The 11,863-nt window shown below is 61.5% G+C and overlaps 1 protein-coding gene, 1 long non-coding RNA gene and 4 other non-coding genes across 8 annotated transcripts in view; 5 read left to right on the forward strand and 1 right to left on the reverse strand.

The window, feature by feature from the left end:
- DHX37 (DEAH-box helicase 37) overlaps positions 1–7,226 on the forward strand; it is a 28,223-nt gene extending 20,997 nt beyond the window's left edge. Inside the window, exons 17-27 of one of the 2 annotated variants that reach the window (XM_039240986.1) lie at positions 1,051–1,157; positions 1,245–1,433; positions 2,164–2,288; positions 2,441–2,557; positions 3,796–3,968; positions 4,488–4,602; positions 4,745–4,882; positions 5,040–5,134; positions 5,224–5,297; positions 6,491–6,588; positions 6,780–7,226. In XM_039240986.1, the coding sequence (XP_039096917.1) occupies positions 1,051–1,157; positions 1,245–1,433; positions 2,164–2,288; positions 2,441–2,557; positions 3,796–3,968; positions 4,488–4,602; positions 4,745–4,882; positions 5,040–5,134; positions 5,224–5,297; positions 6,491–6,588; positions 6,780–6,865 (1,317 nt within the window). In that variant the 3' untranslated portion in view covers positions 6,866–7,226. Of the gene's footprint in view, positions 1–1,050; positions 1,158–1,241; positions 1,434–2,163; positions 2,289–2,440; positions 2,558–3,795; positions 3,969–4,487; positions 4,603–4,744; positions 4,883–5,039; positions 5,135–5,223; positions 5,298–6,490; positions 6,589–6,779 lie in introns of both variants that reach the window. The other variant, XM_039240919.1, reaches the window with a different exon arrangement.
- A 1,161-nt stretch (positions 7,227–8,387) lies between these two features.
- On the reverse strand, positions 8,388–8,459 carry TRNAA-UGC. Its single transcript has one exon. It is a non-coding gene; the product is annotated as a tRNA-Ala (tRNA).
- A 246-nt stretch (positions 8,460–8,705) lies between these two features.
- On the forward strand, positions 8,706–8,777 carry TRNAD-GUC. Its single transcript has one exon. It is a non-coding gene; the product is annotated as a tRNA-Asp (tRNA).
- A 1,141-nt stretch (positions 8,778–9,918) lies between these two features.
- LOC120229065 lies at positions 9,919–11,671 on the forward strand. Of its 2 annotated transcripts, none has more exons than XR_005527662.1 (3): positions 9,919–10,159; positions 10,751–11,156; positions 11,263–11,671. It is a non-coding gene; the product is annotated as an uncharacterized LOC120229065 (long non-coding RNA). The 2 variants fall into 2 exon arrangements; XR_005527658.1 differs by having other exon boundaries at positions 10,751–10,880.
- TRNAF-GAA lies at positions 10,562–10,634 on the forward strand. The gene has a single exon. It is a non-coding gene; the product is annotated as a tRNA-Phe (tRNA).
- Positions 11,140–11,211, forward strand: TRNAD-GUC. Its single transcript has one exon. It is a non-coding gene; the product is annotated as a tRNA-Asp (tRNA).
- Positions 11,672–11,863: the final 192 nt, after the last annotated feature.

The raw sequence follows: 11,863 nt of genomic DNA on the forward strand, positions 1-11,863 counted from the left end.
GACGCCTGGCGCTGTCCTTGGGGCTCACAGAACGTTCTGCTGACATGGTCCTCACGTTGCACCTGTCCGGGGCTCCCTGCCTTTCTGCTGCCCTGTGAGGGGTTGTGGGGGCAGACAGACAGACAGACCCTGGACCCATTAGTCCTTTCCCGTTCCTTCCACCCTGACCCCCGGGCAAACTGCGCGTCGGCTTTCTGTCCCTGTGGCTTTGTCCGTTTTGGACATTACGTACAAAAGGAGTCGCTCACAGAAATGTCTTCGGGGTCCCCCGCGCTGTGGCACCGTGCCACATCCTCCCTGCGGCCCAGGGTCGCTGCCGTACAGCCAGTCCGCTTAGTTGTCGGCGCCTGGGGTGTGTCCGCCTGTGGCTGCAGCAGAGCCGCCGGGAACACGGCGTGTACGCGTCTGTTAGAACGCTGGTTTTGAGTTGGTCCCATGTGGAGCCCGGTCCCTCTGTCCCCTCTATTACGTGCGGGGACATTTGCTCCTGTTCACTTACGTGATTGCTCCCTGGTCGTCAGGGGCCCCTTCTGGTTGAATGAAATCTCGGTGGGAGGCAGAGCCCTGGCCTTGTGCTTTCTTGGTCTCTGTTCCAAGAACAGCCCCTGGCACACGTGGGGTGCCCAGTGAGTGCACACGTGGGGTGCCCAGTGATCTACATATGAGGTGCTCAGTAAGTGCATACACGAGGTGCTCAGTGGATGTGCATACGATGCCTAGTGGATGCACACAGGAGGCCCTTAGTGACCGCACACGAGGTGCCCAGTGATGTACATACGAGGCACTCAGTGAATGCGCACACGAGGTGCCCAGTGGATGCACTCCTTGGGCGCTCATCTGTCCGGAGCGCGTGCGTCGTGTGAAGGAAGGGGTCCCCCGGCACAGCGCGCTGGAGCGTGCCCAGGCTGCTGCCTGGGCGCCCGGCGGTGTGAGCCGCCTCAGGACAGGTGTGGGAGCGGCGCCCCTTGCAGGCGGCCCCGCTGCCCCTCGCGGTCACTGCACGTGCTTCTCCGCACTCACTGCCGCCCCTCCCGCGTCTCCCCTGCCCAGGTCATCAACTTCCCCTTTCCGACCCCTCCCTCCGTGGAGGCCCTCGTTGCCGCTGAGGAGCTGTTGGTGGCGCTGGGTGCCCTGCAGGCGCCCCAGAAGACAGAAATGTAGGTGGGGCTGGGGGTGGGGGTGGGGGGCAGAGAGCCCCAGGGCCACTCGGCCATGACCCCCTACTGCGCGCCTGCGTCCCCCAGGGTGAAGGAGCTGCAGAGGTCGCGGCTGAGCTGCCCCATCACCGCGCTGGGCAGGACCATGGCCGCGTTCCCCGTGGCGCCCCGCTACGCCAAGATGCTGGCGCTGAGCAGACAACACGGCTGCCTGCCCTACGCCATCACCGTCGTGGCTGCCATGACGGTCCGGGAGCTGTTCGAGGAGCTGGACAGGTGGGCGTGCGAGGGGCTGCCCTGCGTGGCGCAAAGGCCTAGGGCCTGGCCCCCCGGAGAGTAGCTGGCGCGGGGGGTGGCCCGTGCCCACTGTGGTCCTCCGTGAGCTGGGTGGCGTCCGATCCCGGAGAGCTCTGCCCGCACAGAACACCTGGGGCACAGACGTCCGGGGTCGGTGGTAAAGCGCCCAGGAGTCCAGGCTGTGGGCCAGGCCGCCAGGGTTCATGTCTCCCTCTGCCACTTCCAGGCTGTGTGGCCGTGGGGAGGCAACGTCACTTCTCTGTGCCGCCTCTTTCCCATTTGGAAAACAGGGATGAGACGTTAATAACGATTGAGTTGTTGTCAGGGTTGAAGTAGTGGATGCGAGCAAAGGACTCCAAACCGTGCCTGGCAGGTCCCTTAACCCATGTGTCCGCTCTCTCCGGGCAGGGGGCCAGGAGAGTAATCTATGCAGGCCCCGCTCGGTGGCTGTAACAGCAGCGTTCGGGGCTTTTGCGTTGCTCTGAGCAGTGCAGCAACGTGTGATGTTACTTGTTTGTCTGATCCTTCCTGTGTCGGCTCTAGACGTGGAATGGCCGGGTCAGGATGCCGGCGCGTGTTTACTCTTGTGAGCTGCTGGTGGGGACTTGATTCTGAGACCTCAGTTGTGTTCACTGGTGGCCCCACAGGGCATTTCCTGTGGCCCTGAGGGCGGCCAGGCGGGTAGCCCGGGTGCTATGTGTGTTTTCAGACCGGCCGCCAGTGACGAGGAGCTCACCAGGCTGAAGGCCAAGCGGGCCCGGGTGGCCCAGATGAAGAGGCTCTGGGCTGGGCAAGGCGCCTCTCTCCAGCTTGGGGACGTCATGGTGCTGCTGGGTGTGTGCCCGGTGCGGCCTGTGGGGGGCAGGGGGGCGGGTGGGCCTGGCCCTGGCAGTGAGCGAGGGGGGAGCTGGTGGGCCTGGCGGGGCAGCGGGCGAGGGGGGGGTGGGCCTGGCGGGGCAGCGAGCGAGTGTGCGCCTCGTCCACAGGGGCGGTGGGCGCCTGTGAGTACTCTGGCTGCTCGCCCCAGTTCTGCGAGGCCAACGGGCTTCGGTACAAGGCCATGATGGAGATCCGGCGCCTGCGGGGCCAGCTGACCACTGCAGGTACCGTCCCTCCCCCCCATGCCAGCCGCTGGGGGACTCCCACATCCTGCCGTTTTGGGGCAGCCCTCGGCAGACAACTTGACCACTTTGATGTTTAAAGTGGTTTGGAGCAACGCCACCCACCTACGGCCACTCCCCGTTACCCCGGTTTCCACGTGTGCAAATCTGTCTCCCTTCCAGGACTCATTTGTGACCCAAACCAGGACTTACTGGGCGCTTCCCCGGCGTGCACGGGAGCAGAGGGATAACGTTAGCAGAGGAATTCCCATCGGGCCCTTCCTCGGTCTCCTCTTCTCCTTAGTGACGTTCCTCTTGTCACCCTCTGCCCCCCGCTCTGGCCTGGACCCGCTGCTCATTGTACCCCCTTCCCAGGGGCCCCCGCGCTCCCCATAGCCTCACCCTGGGGCTCCCCACTCCTTGTACCATGGCCAAGTGGAGGGCCCCTTTTTAGGGGTCGGGGAGCAGCCCCCCCCCTCTGCCCCTGGGCCGAGCCGGCAGAGAGCAGGCCTGCGTGAGGCCGCGTCGGGCCTGGAGCGGGGGACAGACGCCCCACGCACGGAGGCTGCCGGGCTTCCACATTCTTTCCCTGGGACCCGGTTTTCCCTGTTTCTTTCCTTTTTTCCCTTCCTTTGTCTTAAACAGCATCCGTTTTGCTGAAGGTTTTGGGAGAAACAGGAGGCTTACGTAGCAGGTTTCAGAGCAGAAACCGTGCGGCCTGTGCCCACCCTCCCTCCTTGTCCTGGTCCCCTGGTCCTCCACCCTGCGTGTCCCCCTCCGAGGCACAGGGCCCAGAGCCCCCATCCCCTCTCTGCCCCTGCAAGGCACCCCACAGCTTCAGGACCCCCCCCCCGCCTCGTGCAGAAGGCCGAGGCCTCGCCTGCTGTCATGCCTGCCTCGGTGGCCTCCCCGCAGCTGCTCAGGAGCAGACGGTCTCACCCCAGTGTGCACGCCGGGGGGGCCCCCTCCAGGCACATGTAGGCCGAGCACGGTCTCCCTCGGCAGCTCACTCTGCTGCCCGCTGAGGACTTGGGGTCTTGTCCTAAGGGACAGGGGGCGCGGTTTGGGGCAAGTGGCTGGGGGCACGCCAGCAGCCTCGGTGGAGAAGAGCCAAAGCGAGCAGGTGGCTGTGTCTGGACTTCACGCTGAGTGCTGGGGTGCCTTCCAGAAGGTCAGGGCAGAGGCGGCCCCGGCCTCACCGTCCGCACCACTGCCATCCTCATAGCCAGCTCTCTCCACAGTCAATACCGTGTGCCCTGAGGCCGGGCTTTTCGTGGACCCCAAGATGCAGCCGCCTTCTGAGAGCCAGGTGACCTGCCTGCGGCAGATCGTGGTGGCCGGCCTGGGCGACCACCTGGCCCGCAGGGTCCAGAGCGAGGACCTGCCTGACAACAAGTGGAAGAACGCCTACAAGGTCAGCCTCGGGGGCGGGCGGCGGGTCGCTGCACCAGGCCCTCCCCCCCCGTTCCCCTCTAGGCAGCCCCCCCACCAAGGATCGGGGTGGGGTTACCGTGGGCTCCCGTCTTCCTTTGGGCCCCAGCTTAGCCCCAACAGCTGAGTTCAGAGAGAAATCACATACTGTACAAGTCACCATTTCGAGGTATGTGTGGTCTGGAGGGATTGAGTCTCTTCACCCAGAGATGCAGCCGTCACCACAGCCAGTTCCAGATGCGTTCAGCACCCCAAAAATCCTCCCGTCTGCTAGCATGGCCCCTCGCTCACCCCCTGGATCTGCTCTGTGTCTGTGCCGGATGCTTGGCATTGGCGGAGCCGGACAGCATGGGTCGGTGACGGATGCACGGAGAGCCACGCGGGCGGCTGGCGGAACGCCCTCCTGTGCTCCGGGCTGAGCATGTGATCCTGTCCACGCGGGCTAATCTCAGCTGTGTGCGCGCGGCTCCTGGGCTCACGCCCACTCGCCCTGTCTCCGCAGACCCCTCTCCTCGATGAGCCCGTCTTCATCCACCCCAGCTCCATCCTCTTCAGAGAGCTCCCGGAATTTGTGATCTACCAGGAGATCGTGGAGACCACCAAGATGTACATGAAAGGTAACCAGGCTGGTGGCCAGCCCCTCGCCCCGCCCACCGCGGCTCCGCTCAGCTGTCACCGGGACCCTGTGCGCGGAGAGCCCGGGAGGCCCTCCCATGGCGGGCCCGCTGTGACCCCCGGCCCCCTCCTCCTGGCCCCCAGGCGTGTCGGCCGTGGAGGTCCAGTGGATCCCAGCCCTGCTGCCTTCCTACTGCCAGTTCGACAAGCCCCTCGAGGAGCCGCCCCCCACCTACTGCCCGGAGAAGGGGCGGGTGCTGTGTCACCGGGCCAGCGTGTTCTGTGAGTCGGGGTGCCGGCGGGCGTGTGGTCATGCGGCACGTGCCCTGGGAGCGTGTGGCGTGGGTGGTGTCACCCAGGCCTTCCTCCTCTTTGGTGGGTGGGCCCCGGGGCGCAGGGACGGGGGACCCGTGGGGACCCACCCGCTCCTGCCCTCCAGATCGCGTTGGCTGGCCACTCCCCGCGGTGCAGGTGGATTTTCCGGAGGGCCTTGACTGCTACAAGCACTTTGCCCGGTTTCTGCTGGAAGGGCAGGTAGGCGGCCTGGCGGCTCCCTCGGCCCCTGGCGTCGCGGGCAGAAGGGGAGCCGGGGCCCCTCACCCTGTCGTGTGTTCTCTCCTCAGGTCTTCCCCAGGCTGGCCTCACACCGGGGCTGTTTGCTGTCCAGCCCTGGCACAATGCTGAAGACGTGGGCCAGGTTTGGGCTCGCCCGGAGCGACAGGTGGCGGGCGGTGGTGAGGGGAGTGGGGTTAGCGCCCTAGGGCGGCTGTGACAGATCCCTGCCAACCAACCGAGATGCTTAAGTCAACGGAGATGCATCTCTTGTGGTCTGGGAGGCCAGAGGTTGAAAGTCAATGTATCCGCCGGGCTGTGCTCCCTTTGAAGGCTCGGGGCAGGGGAGGAGGGTCCTTCCTGTCTTTTCCAGTCCGTGTGGGCCCAGGCGTTCCTCTCCCTGTGACCACATCGCCCCCACGTCTGCCTCAGTCTTCATGTGGCTGTCCCTCTCGGTCTCCACGCCTTCTCTTCTTGTACGGACACGTCGTGGGATCTAGGGCCCGCCCCCATCCAGTACGAGCCCCTTTCAGTTATCGTGTCCGCAGAAACCGTCTTCAGATGAGGCCACGCTCTGCGGTTTGGGGCAGGCCCGGGTCAGCCCACCGTAAGGCCCCAGGAATCAGCAGGAAGCGCGCTGGGGGCCGCCTGCTAGCTGGGCGCAGACGCACCGCCGTCCCGACAGCCTGCTCCTCCCCTCTGCTCTCTTCCTGCCCGGCGCCTCCGCCTTCCTGGGCCTGGGGTCCTGGCGGGGCAGGGGGCTTGACGTAGGAGGCAGGCTGCACACGCCCCCACATTCCCAGGGACCCTGGGTGGGGGCAGGGGGCCAGGTGCCCCCCGGCAGCCAAGTCATTCACCCGGCAGAGCATGGCGAGCACCAGCCGTGTGCCCGGAACATTCTCGGGCTGGGGTGCTGGGATGCCCCAGGGCAGGGGAGCGAACACCGAGGTAGAATGTAACTGGCGCAGGTGCCATGTGGAGACCGGGCCGCAGAGGGACCGAGCGGGATGTTGGGGATGAGGCGCCTGGGGGCGTAGGGTTGGTCCGGGGAGCCTGGCTGAGCAGATGGGGAGGAGGCAAGGCTGTGAACAGAGATGCGGGGGAAGGTTCTAGATGGGACGAGCAGCCCGCGTGGGGGCGGACAGGGACAGTGGAAAGCCAGGGTGGGGGTCGAGGTGGGTGGGAGGAAGGAGGTCGGGGTCTAGGCGCTCCTCTCTGGCCAGCACCCCCGGCGCAGCAGGGAGCCGGCCTGGGTGAGGCTGGCCTGGCAGTGGGGCCGGCCCCTTCCCGCAGCTTGGGGGCGCGGTGACGCCCTGCAGCGTGCGCCCCCTCCCACAGGCTGCAGCCCCGGACAGAGAGCCTCCTGAGAGCCCTGGCTGCGGAGCAGGCCAGCTGCCGAGACGCCGTGCTGGCGGCCTGGAAGAGAAACCCCAGATGTGAGTTCACCTGGGGCGCGTGCCATGTGGCCAGGGGGTCGGGTGGACTGGAGGGAGGCACCCGGGCACCCGGGCACGCCACGGTCAGTGGGAGGATCTGCCTGGCAGGCAGCCAGGTTCAGAGCCACCCTGACACTGACCTCTGTCCTCCCCCCCCCCCCCCCCCCCCCCCCCCCCCCCCCCCCCCGCAGACCTGCTGACCGAGTACTGCCAGTGGCTCCCGCAGGCCATGCACGCCGACGTCGAGAAGGCCTGGCCCCCCACCTCCGACCCCTGACCTGAGGCCGGACTGCGAGGCCAAGGACTTGTCTGGAGACCGAGGAGGCCGGCAGGGGTCACCCTGGAGGCGGCCAAGCCCCCAGAGACGTCCGCTCATCCTGGACGCGGACTGTCTGCACACGGCTTGCCGCTGCCCTGGGCAGTCTGGGCCGGGGGGCTTCTCAGGACTATTTATTGTGTGGGGCGCAATGGTGTCCTCTCGCTCGCTGCCCTGTGGACTGCACTGGTCCCCTGGAGGGCGGTGGCGGCGGTGGGGTGCGGGAGGGTGCGCGTGGCCCTCCCTCCGCCACCCCTGCCCTGCGGGCCGGGTGCCCCCTGGCCGAGCGTGCCGCCGTAATAAACCTTCACCGGCAGAACCACCCCGAGTGGGCCTAGCGATTGTCTGAATGTGGGGGAGGGGCTGTGCGCCTGCGGAAACTAGTCTGCGGGGATCACCCAGGCGCCCACCACGCCTGTAGGGGTGGTTGACCCCTGCCTTTACCCGGGTGTTTGTCCTGAATCAGTCTGTGCAGATGCACTAATTCTGTAGCGTGGATCCATAAATAAAACAGCAGGGATACGTGTTTGATATTCCAAAATTACTCTCTCCGTAGCTTGGCCATTAACCCCAGTGAACCCCCAAACCAGGAGGCCCCGCCCAATCTCCACATTCAGGCTGTGAGTTCTGGGGGCTCCACCCCCAGAGTTTGTCCAGGTCCCCCTCTTGCTCCCCAGCTGGCGCCCACAGACGCACCCCCAGTCCCTGAATCCCGAGCCTGCCCTGCCTGCTCCCCGGGGTCCACCTGCTGGCCCACCGTGTATTTTCCACGTGGCAGCCAGAGGGAGCCTTTTCCACCTAAATCTGATCATATCATGCCACATCAGGCCTTCTAGAATCTTCAGTGATAAAATCCAAGCCCCTTACACCCTCATTCACCAGACTCCATGCACGGGGATTGCTTTCAGTCTCTTCAAACAGCTCCCCTCTCCGTCCCCAGCTAGGGCGTCCGCACCTGCCGTTGCCTCTGCGTAGACAGGCCTGGCGGCTCATACACGGCGGCTCCCACACGCTTCCCCAGGCTCCAGCTCCTCGGTATTCCTGTCTTGCTGAACGCTAGTGTCTGGAACTCCAAGCTTGCTTGTTTTCTCCAGGAATACCAGGGCACTTCATTAACGCTGCACCCGGGCACACAGTAGGCGCTCCATGCATGCACAGCACGGCCTTAGGCGCTCAGGAGTCCCTGATTAAACAGCCAGTTGCAAAACCCTCCTTAGAAATCACTGCCTGATGACTCGAGTAACTGGAGCCTAAAAACGCGGATTCCGCCACACCCTCTTCCGCCGACCTATTCAAATCAGAATCGCCGCGGGGGAGGGGGTTACCCGGTAACCGCGTTTGAGACCAGGCCGGGGAGGTTTCCTAGCGCCGCAGTGTCCACGGGGACTTGTTTCTCACACCCGCTAATGGGGGGCATCTGGGTCCCCCTCCGCGCTTTGCCTTCTGGTGGTGCGACGGGTTTCGAACAAAAAAATAATAAAAGTGGAGATGCCGGGGATTGAACCCGGGGCCTCATACATGCAAAGCATGCGCTCTACCACTGAGCTACATCCCCTACGCGTGAATCCCGCGTCCTGGGAATGAGGATATCGGAAGCCACATCCTCGTCCCTTTCCCACGTTTTTTCCTCCCCGAACACTTAGAGTCCTACCGATTCCAAAAGGCCGCCCTGCGCCCCGGAAGCCCACTGGCCGGGCGCCCAGCGCTGCGCCGGCGACAGTCCCGGTGACGGATAGATGGGCGCGTGGCCGGTCGGCGCGGTATCTATATGAACTGACCCAAGAGAGGTCAGTGCAGCTAGTCCTCGTTAGTATAGTGGTGAGTATCCCCGCCTGTCACGCGGGAGACCGGGGTTCGATTCCCCGACGGGGAGGCTGGTAATCTGTTTTAAAGGCCCAACCTTGGCATCACCCGGGCATTCGTTTCTTAGCGTTGAAAAACGAAGAAACACATCTCTCTGGACCTGATAATTAATGGTCCCCTGCAAAGATATTCCTCCAAGCCCCTGCAATAAACAGTGTGATCCCGATAGGTTCCCTGTGTTTGAAGATATATACTTGGTGAGTATATTATTATTTCTACTTCTGATGTGCATCACAGTAGCAACAGTTACACAGCTCTTAGCGTTCCCGGGGCTGCAGTATTACAGCCGCGCACTCCTGCTGCTGGTGCGGGCTATCTGGTCACCGCAGGCAGGTGGACAAGCGGCTCCGTAACCTGCTTGGCCAAGGTGGCATCAATCACAGTCTGCTGGAGACACCGCTCACCTCTGGGGGGAGGGGCTGGCATATGGGGGGAGCGGCTCTCACCTTCCGTTCTGTACCGTCTGCACTGCTTGAATTTTATTCTTCTCCCTTCCTCCCTCTTTTCCTTCCTCACCCCCTCCCTTCCTCCCTCCCTTCCCCTCTCCCTTCCATCCTTCTTTCCTTCCTTTCTTCCTTATTCGATTTTTATCAAAGTGATACACTTAAATGATTTCTAAAGAATGGTTTTTAAAGAACTATGGGTGGTGGTTGTACCATAGTGTGAATATACTACATGCCACTAAACGGTTCACTTTGAAATGGTTACTTTTATGTTATGTGAATCTCACCTAGAATTTTTAAAAAATTAATTTTAACAAAAAATATTATTTGAACAACAGATCAAGACTTGGCGAAGAAAGGAATGGAATGGGCCGATGCAACGTAAATGGCTTCAGCCTGTTCAGAAGGCGCCCGAAAGGGTGTCTATTCCACCATGTAACCTGATAACCCCATGCATGGAATTTTGCCATTGTGGAGACAAACTTTAAATACAAAGGGAAAAGCCTACATACAAATAACTTTGGTCTTTTTGCTTATTAGCATTGCTATTATACTGAATATCTGGTTAGTGCATTTGTTACTGAGCCAGACGGTCATCAGGTGCTTAGCAAACACTTATTAAATGACTTCACGTCATGAAGGACCTCCCCCCTCCACACCCCTCCCAGACAACACTCCCCTTCCATTTCCCAAAAGGAGGTTAGCCAGGCCCCCAACCTGTTGACCTCTTCATGCCTTGAAGTTGAGCAAGTGCCACAGGTATGGTGGCCATGCTTGGAGGCCGGATCTGAGTCACTCACTGCCCCCAGGAAAGTCGCAACCTGGCTGCTGCGGCCTCCACACGCCTTGATGTGGTCAGCATCCCTGTCACACCTTGAGGAGTTGTGAGCGAGGGATGACTGTGTTCCGATGCACAAAGGGAGCTTGAGAAAGCGGAGTTCTGCGTCGGGTAGGATTCCTTCATCCATTCACCTGTTCATTAACTCAACAGATCTTTATCAACCACCTATCAGGTGCCAGGCACTGTTCTAGACCTTGAAGGTGACAGAGGTCCCCGAGGCATATGACTCAGGGGTCTGTCATTCTAGTTGGGGAGACAGAAAATGGACAAGGAAAAACAAGACCTAACCTAACAGTAAACAGTTGAGGGGCCGGGGTCGGGTTGGGAGGCGTGATCCCGGAGGGCTTCTCGGAGGCGGTGACCTTGAGGGACAAGAAGGAGTAGAGGCCGGCGAGCCTGGCCGACTGAGTTCCGGCTGATTCTAGACTTTCCGCGTCAGACGTCCGGGCGGAGGGCCCGGGGCCGGCACCACGACCAGGAGGATCTGAGCGCAGCGGCGCAGTACCAGCAGCCGAAATAGCTCAGTTGGGAGAGCGTTAGACTGAAGATCTAAAGGTCCCTGGTTCGATCCCGGGTTTCGGCAGCCGCCTTTTTTTTTTTTTTTTTCCTTTTTATAAACAACGAAAACCGGTTGAAAACAATCACCCGAACAGAGGAGGCTAATTCTTCCCAATTAATAAACGGTTTCACTTTCTTCAGAACAGCTCCGATTGGTGCCCACGGGAAACGGGAGCGGCGGGGACCTTGCGCGCCGCGTGGCAATTCCAACGAGGCAGTTTCTCGGGACTCCGTTTCTCGCCTTTCGGAAACGCTTCTTCATCTGTCACAGGTTTGTTGATGTCTGCTCGTTAATTTGGGATTTCTGGGTATGAATTTCTGTACCCCGAACCCGCGCGACTAAATCAAGCACCGAGCAGGAGACAGCCTCCGTAAGACGGAGTTAAATCAAGTGGGACTTCATTTTCGGTTTCGAAACGGAAAAAAAAAAACCGTAAAGTAAAATATGAAGCCCTTTGCCGCGTATTGCTACACAGGGGAGCTTGAACGTGCCTTCAAAGGGGAACCTGAAAGCGCTCGCGTAGGGCCAGTCCTCGTTAGTATAGTGGTGAGTATCCCCGCCTGTCACGCGGGAGACCGGGGTTCGATTCCCCGACGGGGAGGCGTCTGTGCTTTTACAAATTCTCAACTACTATTTTCACTGCTCTTCCCAGCAAAGCAGAGTCTCCCACGTTTCAGAAACTCTGCTCTCCGAGCGAGTAAACCTACCCGGCCGAAATCAGCCCCGGGTCCCCTGTATCCCACGGTTCCAAGAACAAGACCAAGGTCTCTCACCCGGGCGTCTCCCCCCACCGCCACCGCCACCGCCACCCCCACGCCCCCAGCGCTGCAGTGAAGTCCTGTCCTTGCACAGCGGGTCCCAGGACGGGACGGTCAACCTCCAAGGCCGGGAAGTGCTGCTTCCGCTGCGAATACTCCCCTCTCCTGTGACTTGCTCCGGGCCAGGCTGGCCCTCGGAAAATGTTTATGGATTCGAGACCCGAGGCCTGGGGACCCTGCACGGAAACGTTTTCTTGTCTTAACTTCGTTGCAGACTCCTTCCTGGGTCAGCTCTCAGCCTCCCCAGGCTGCTCTTCCTCCGTTAGTTTTGGTCACATTCAGTTTGCAAATATATGCTGAGCGCTTATTAGGGGCCAAGGCACTGTTCTAGGCACTGGGGCCAGTGGCCCGGCCCCTGCCCTACTGAGCTTATGACACCGACAATAAACAAATAGTATTAAAAAAAAAAAAAAAAAAGGCTCCCAGAGAGACAAA

Source organism: Hyaena hyaena, unplaced genomic scaffold (assembly GCF_003009895.1).
Source record: "Hyaena hyaena isolate Hyena2069 unplaced genomic scaffold, ASM300989v1 scaffold_0, whole genome shotgun sequence".
In the NCBI taxonomy this organism is placed as follows: domain Eukaryota; kingdom Metazoa; phylum Chordata; class Mammalia; order Carnivora; family Hyaenidae; genus Hyaena; species Hyaena hyaena.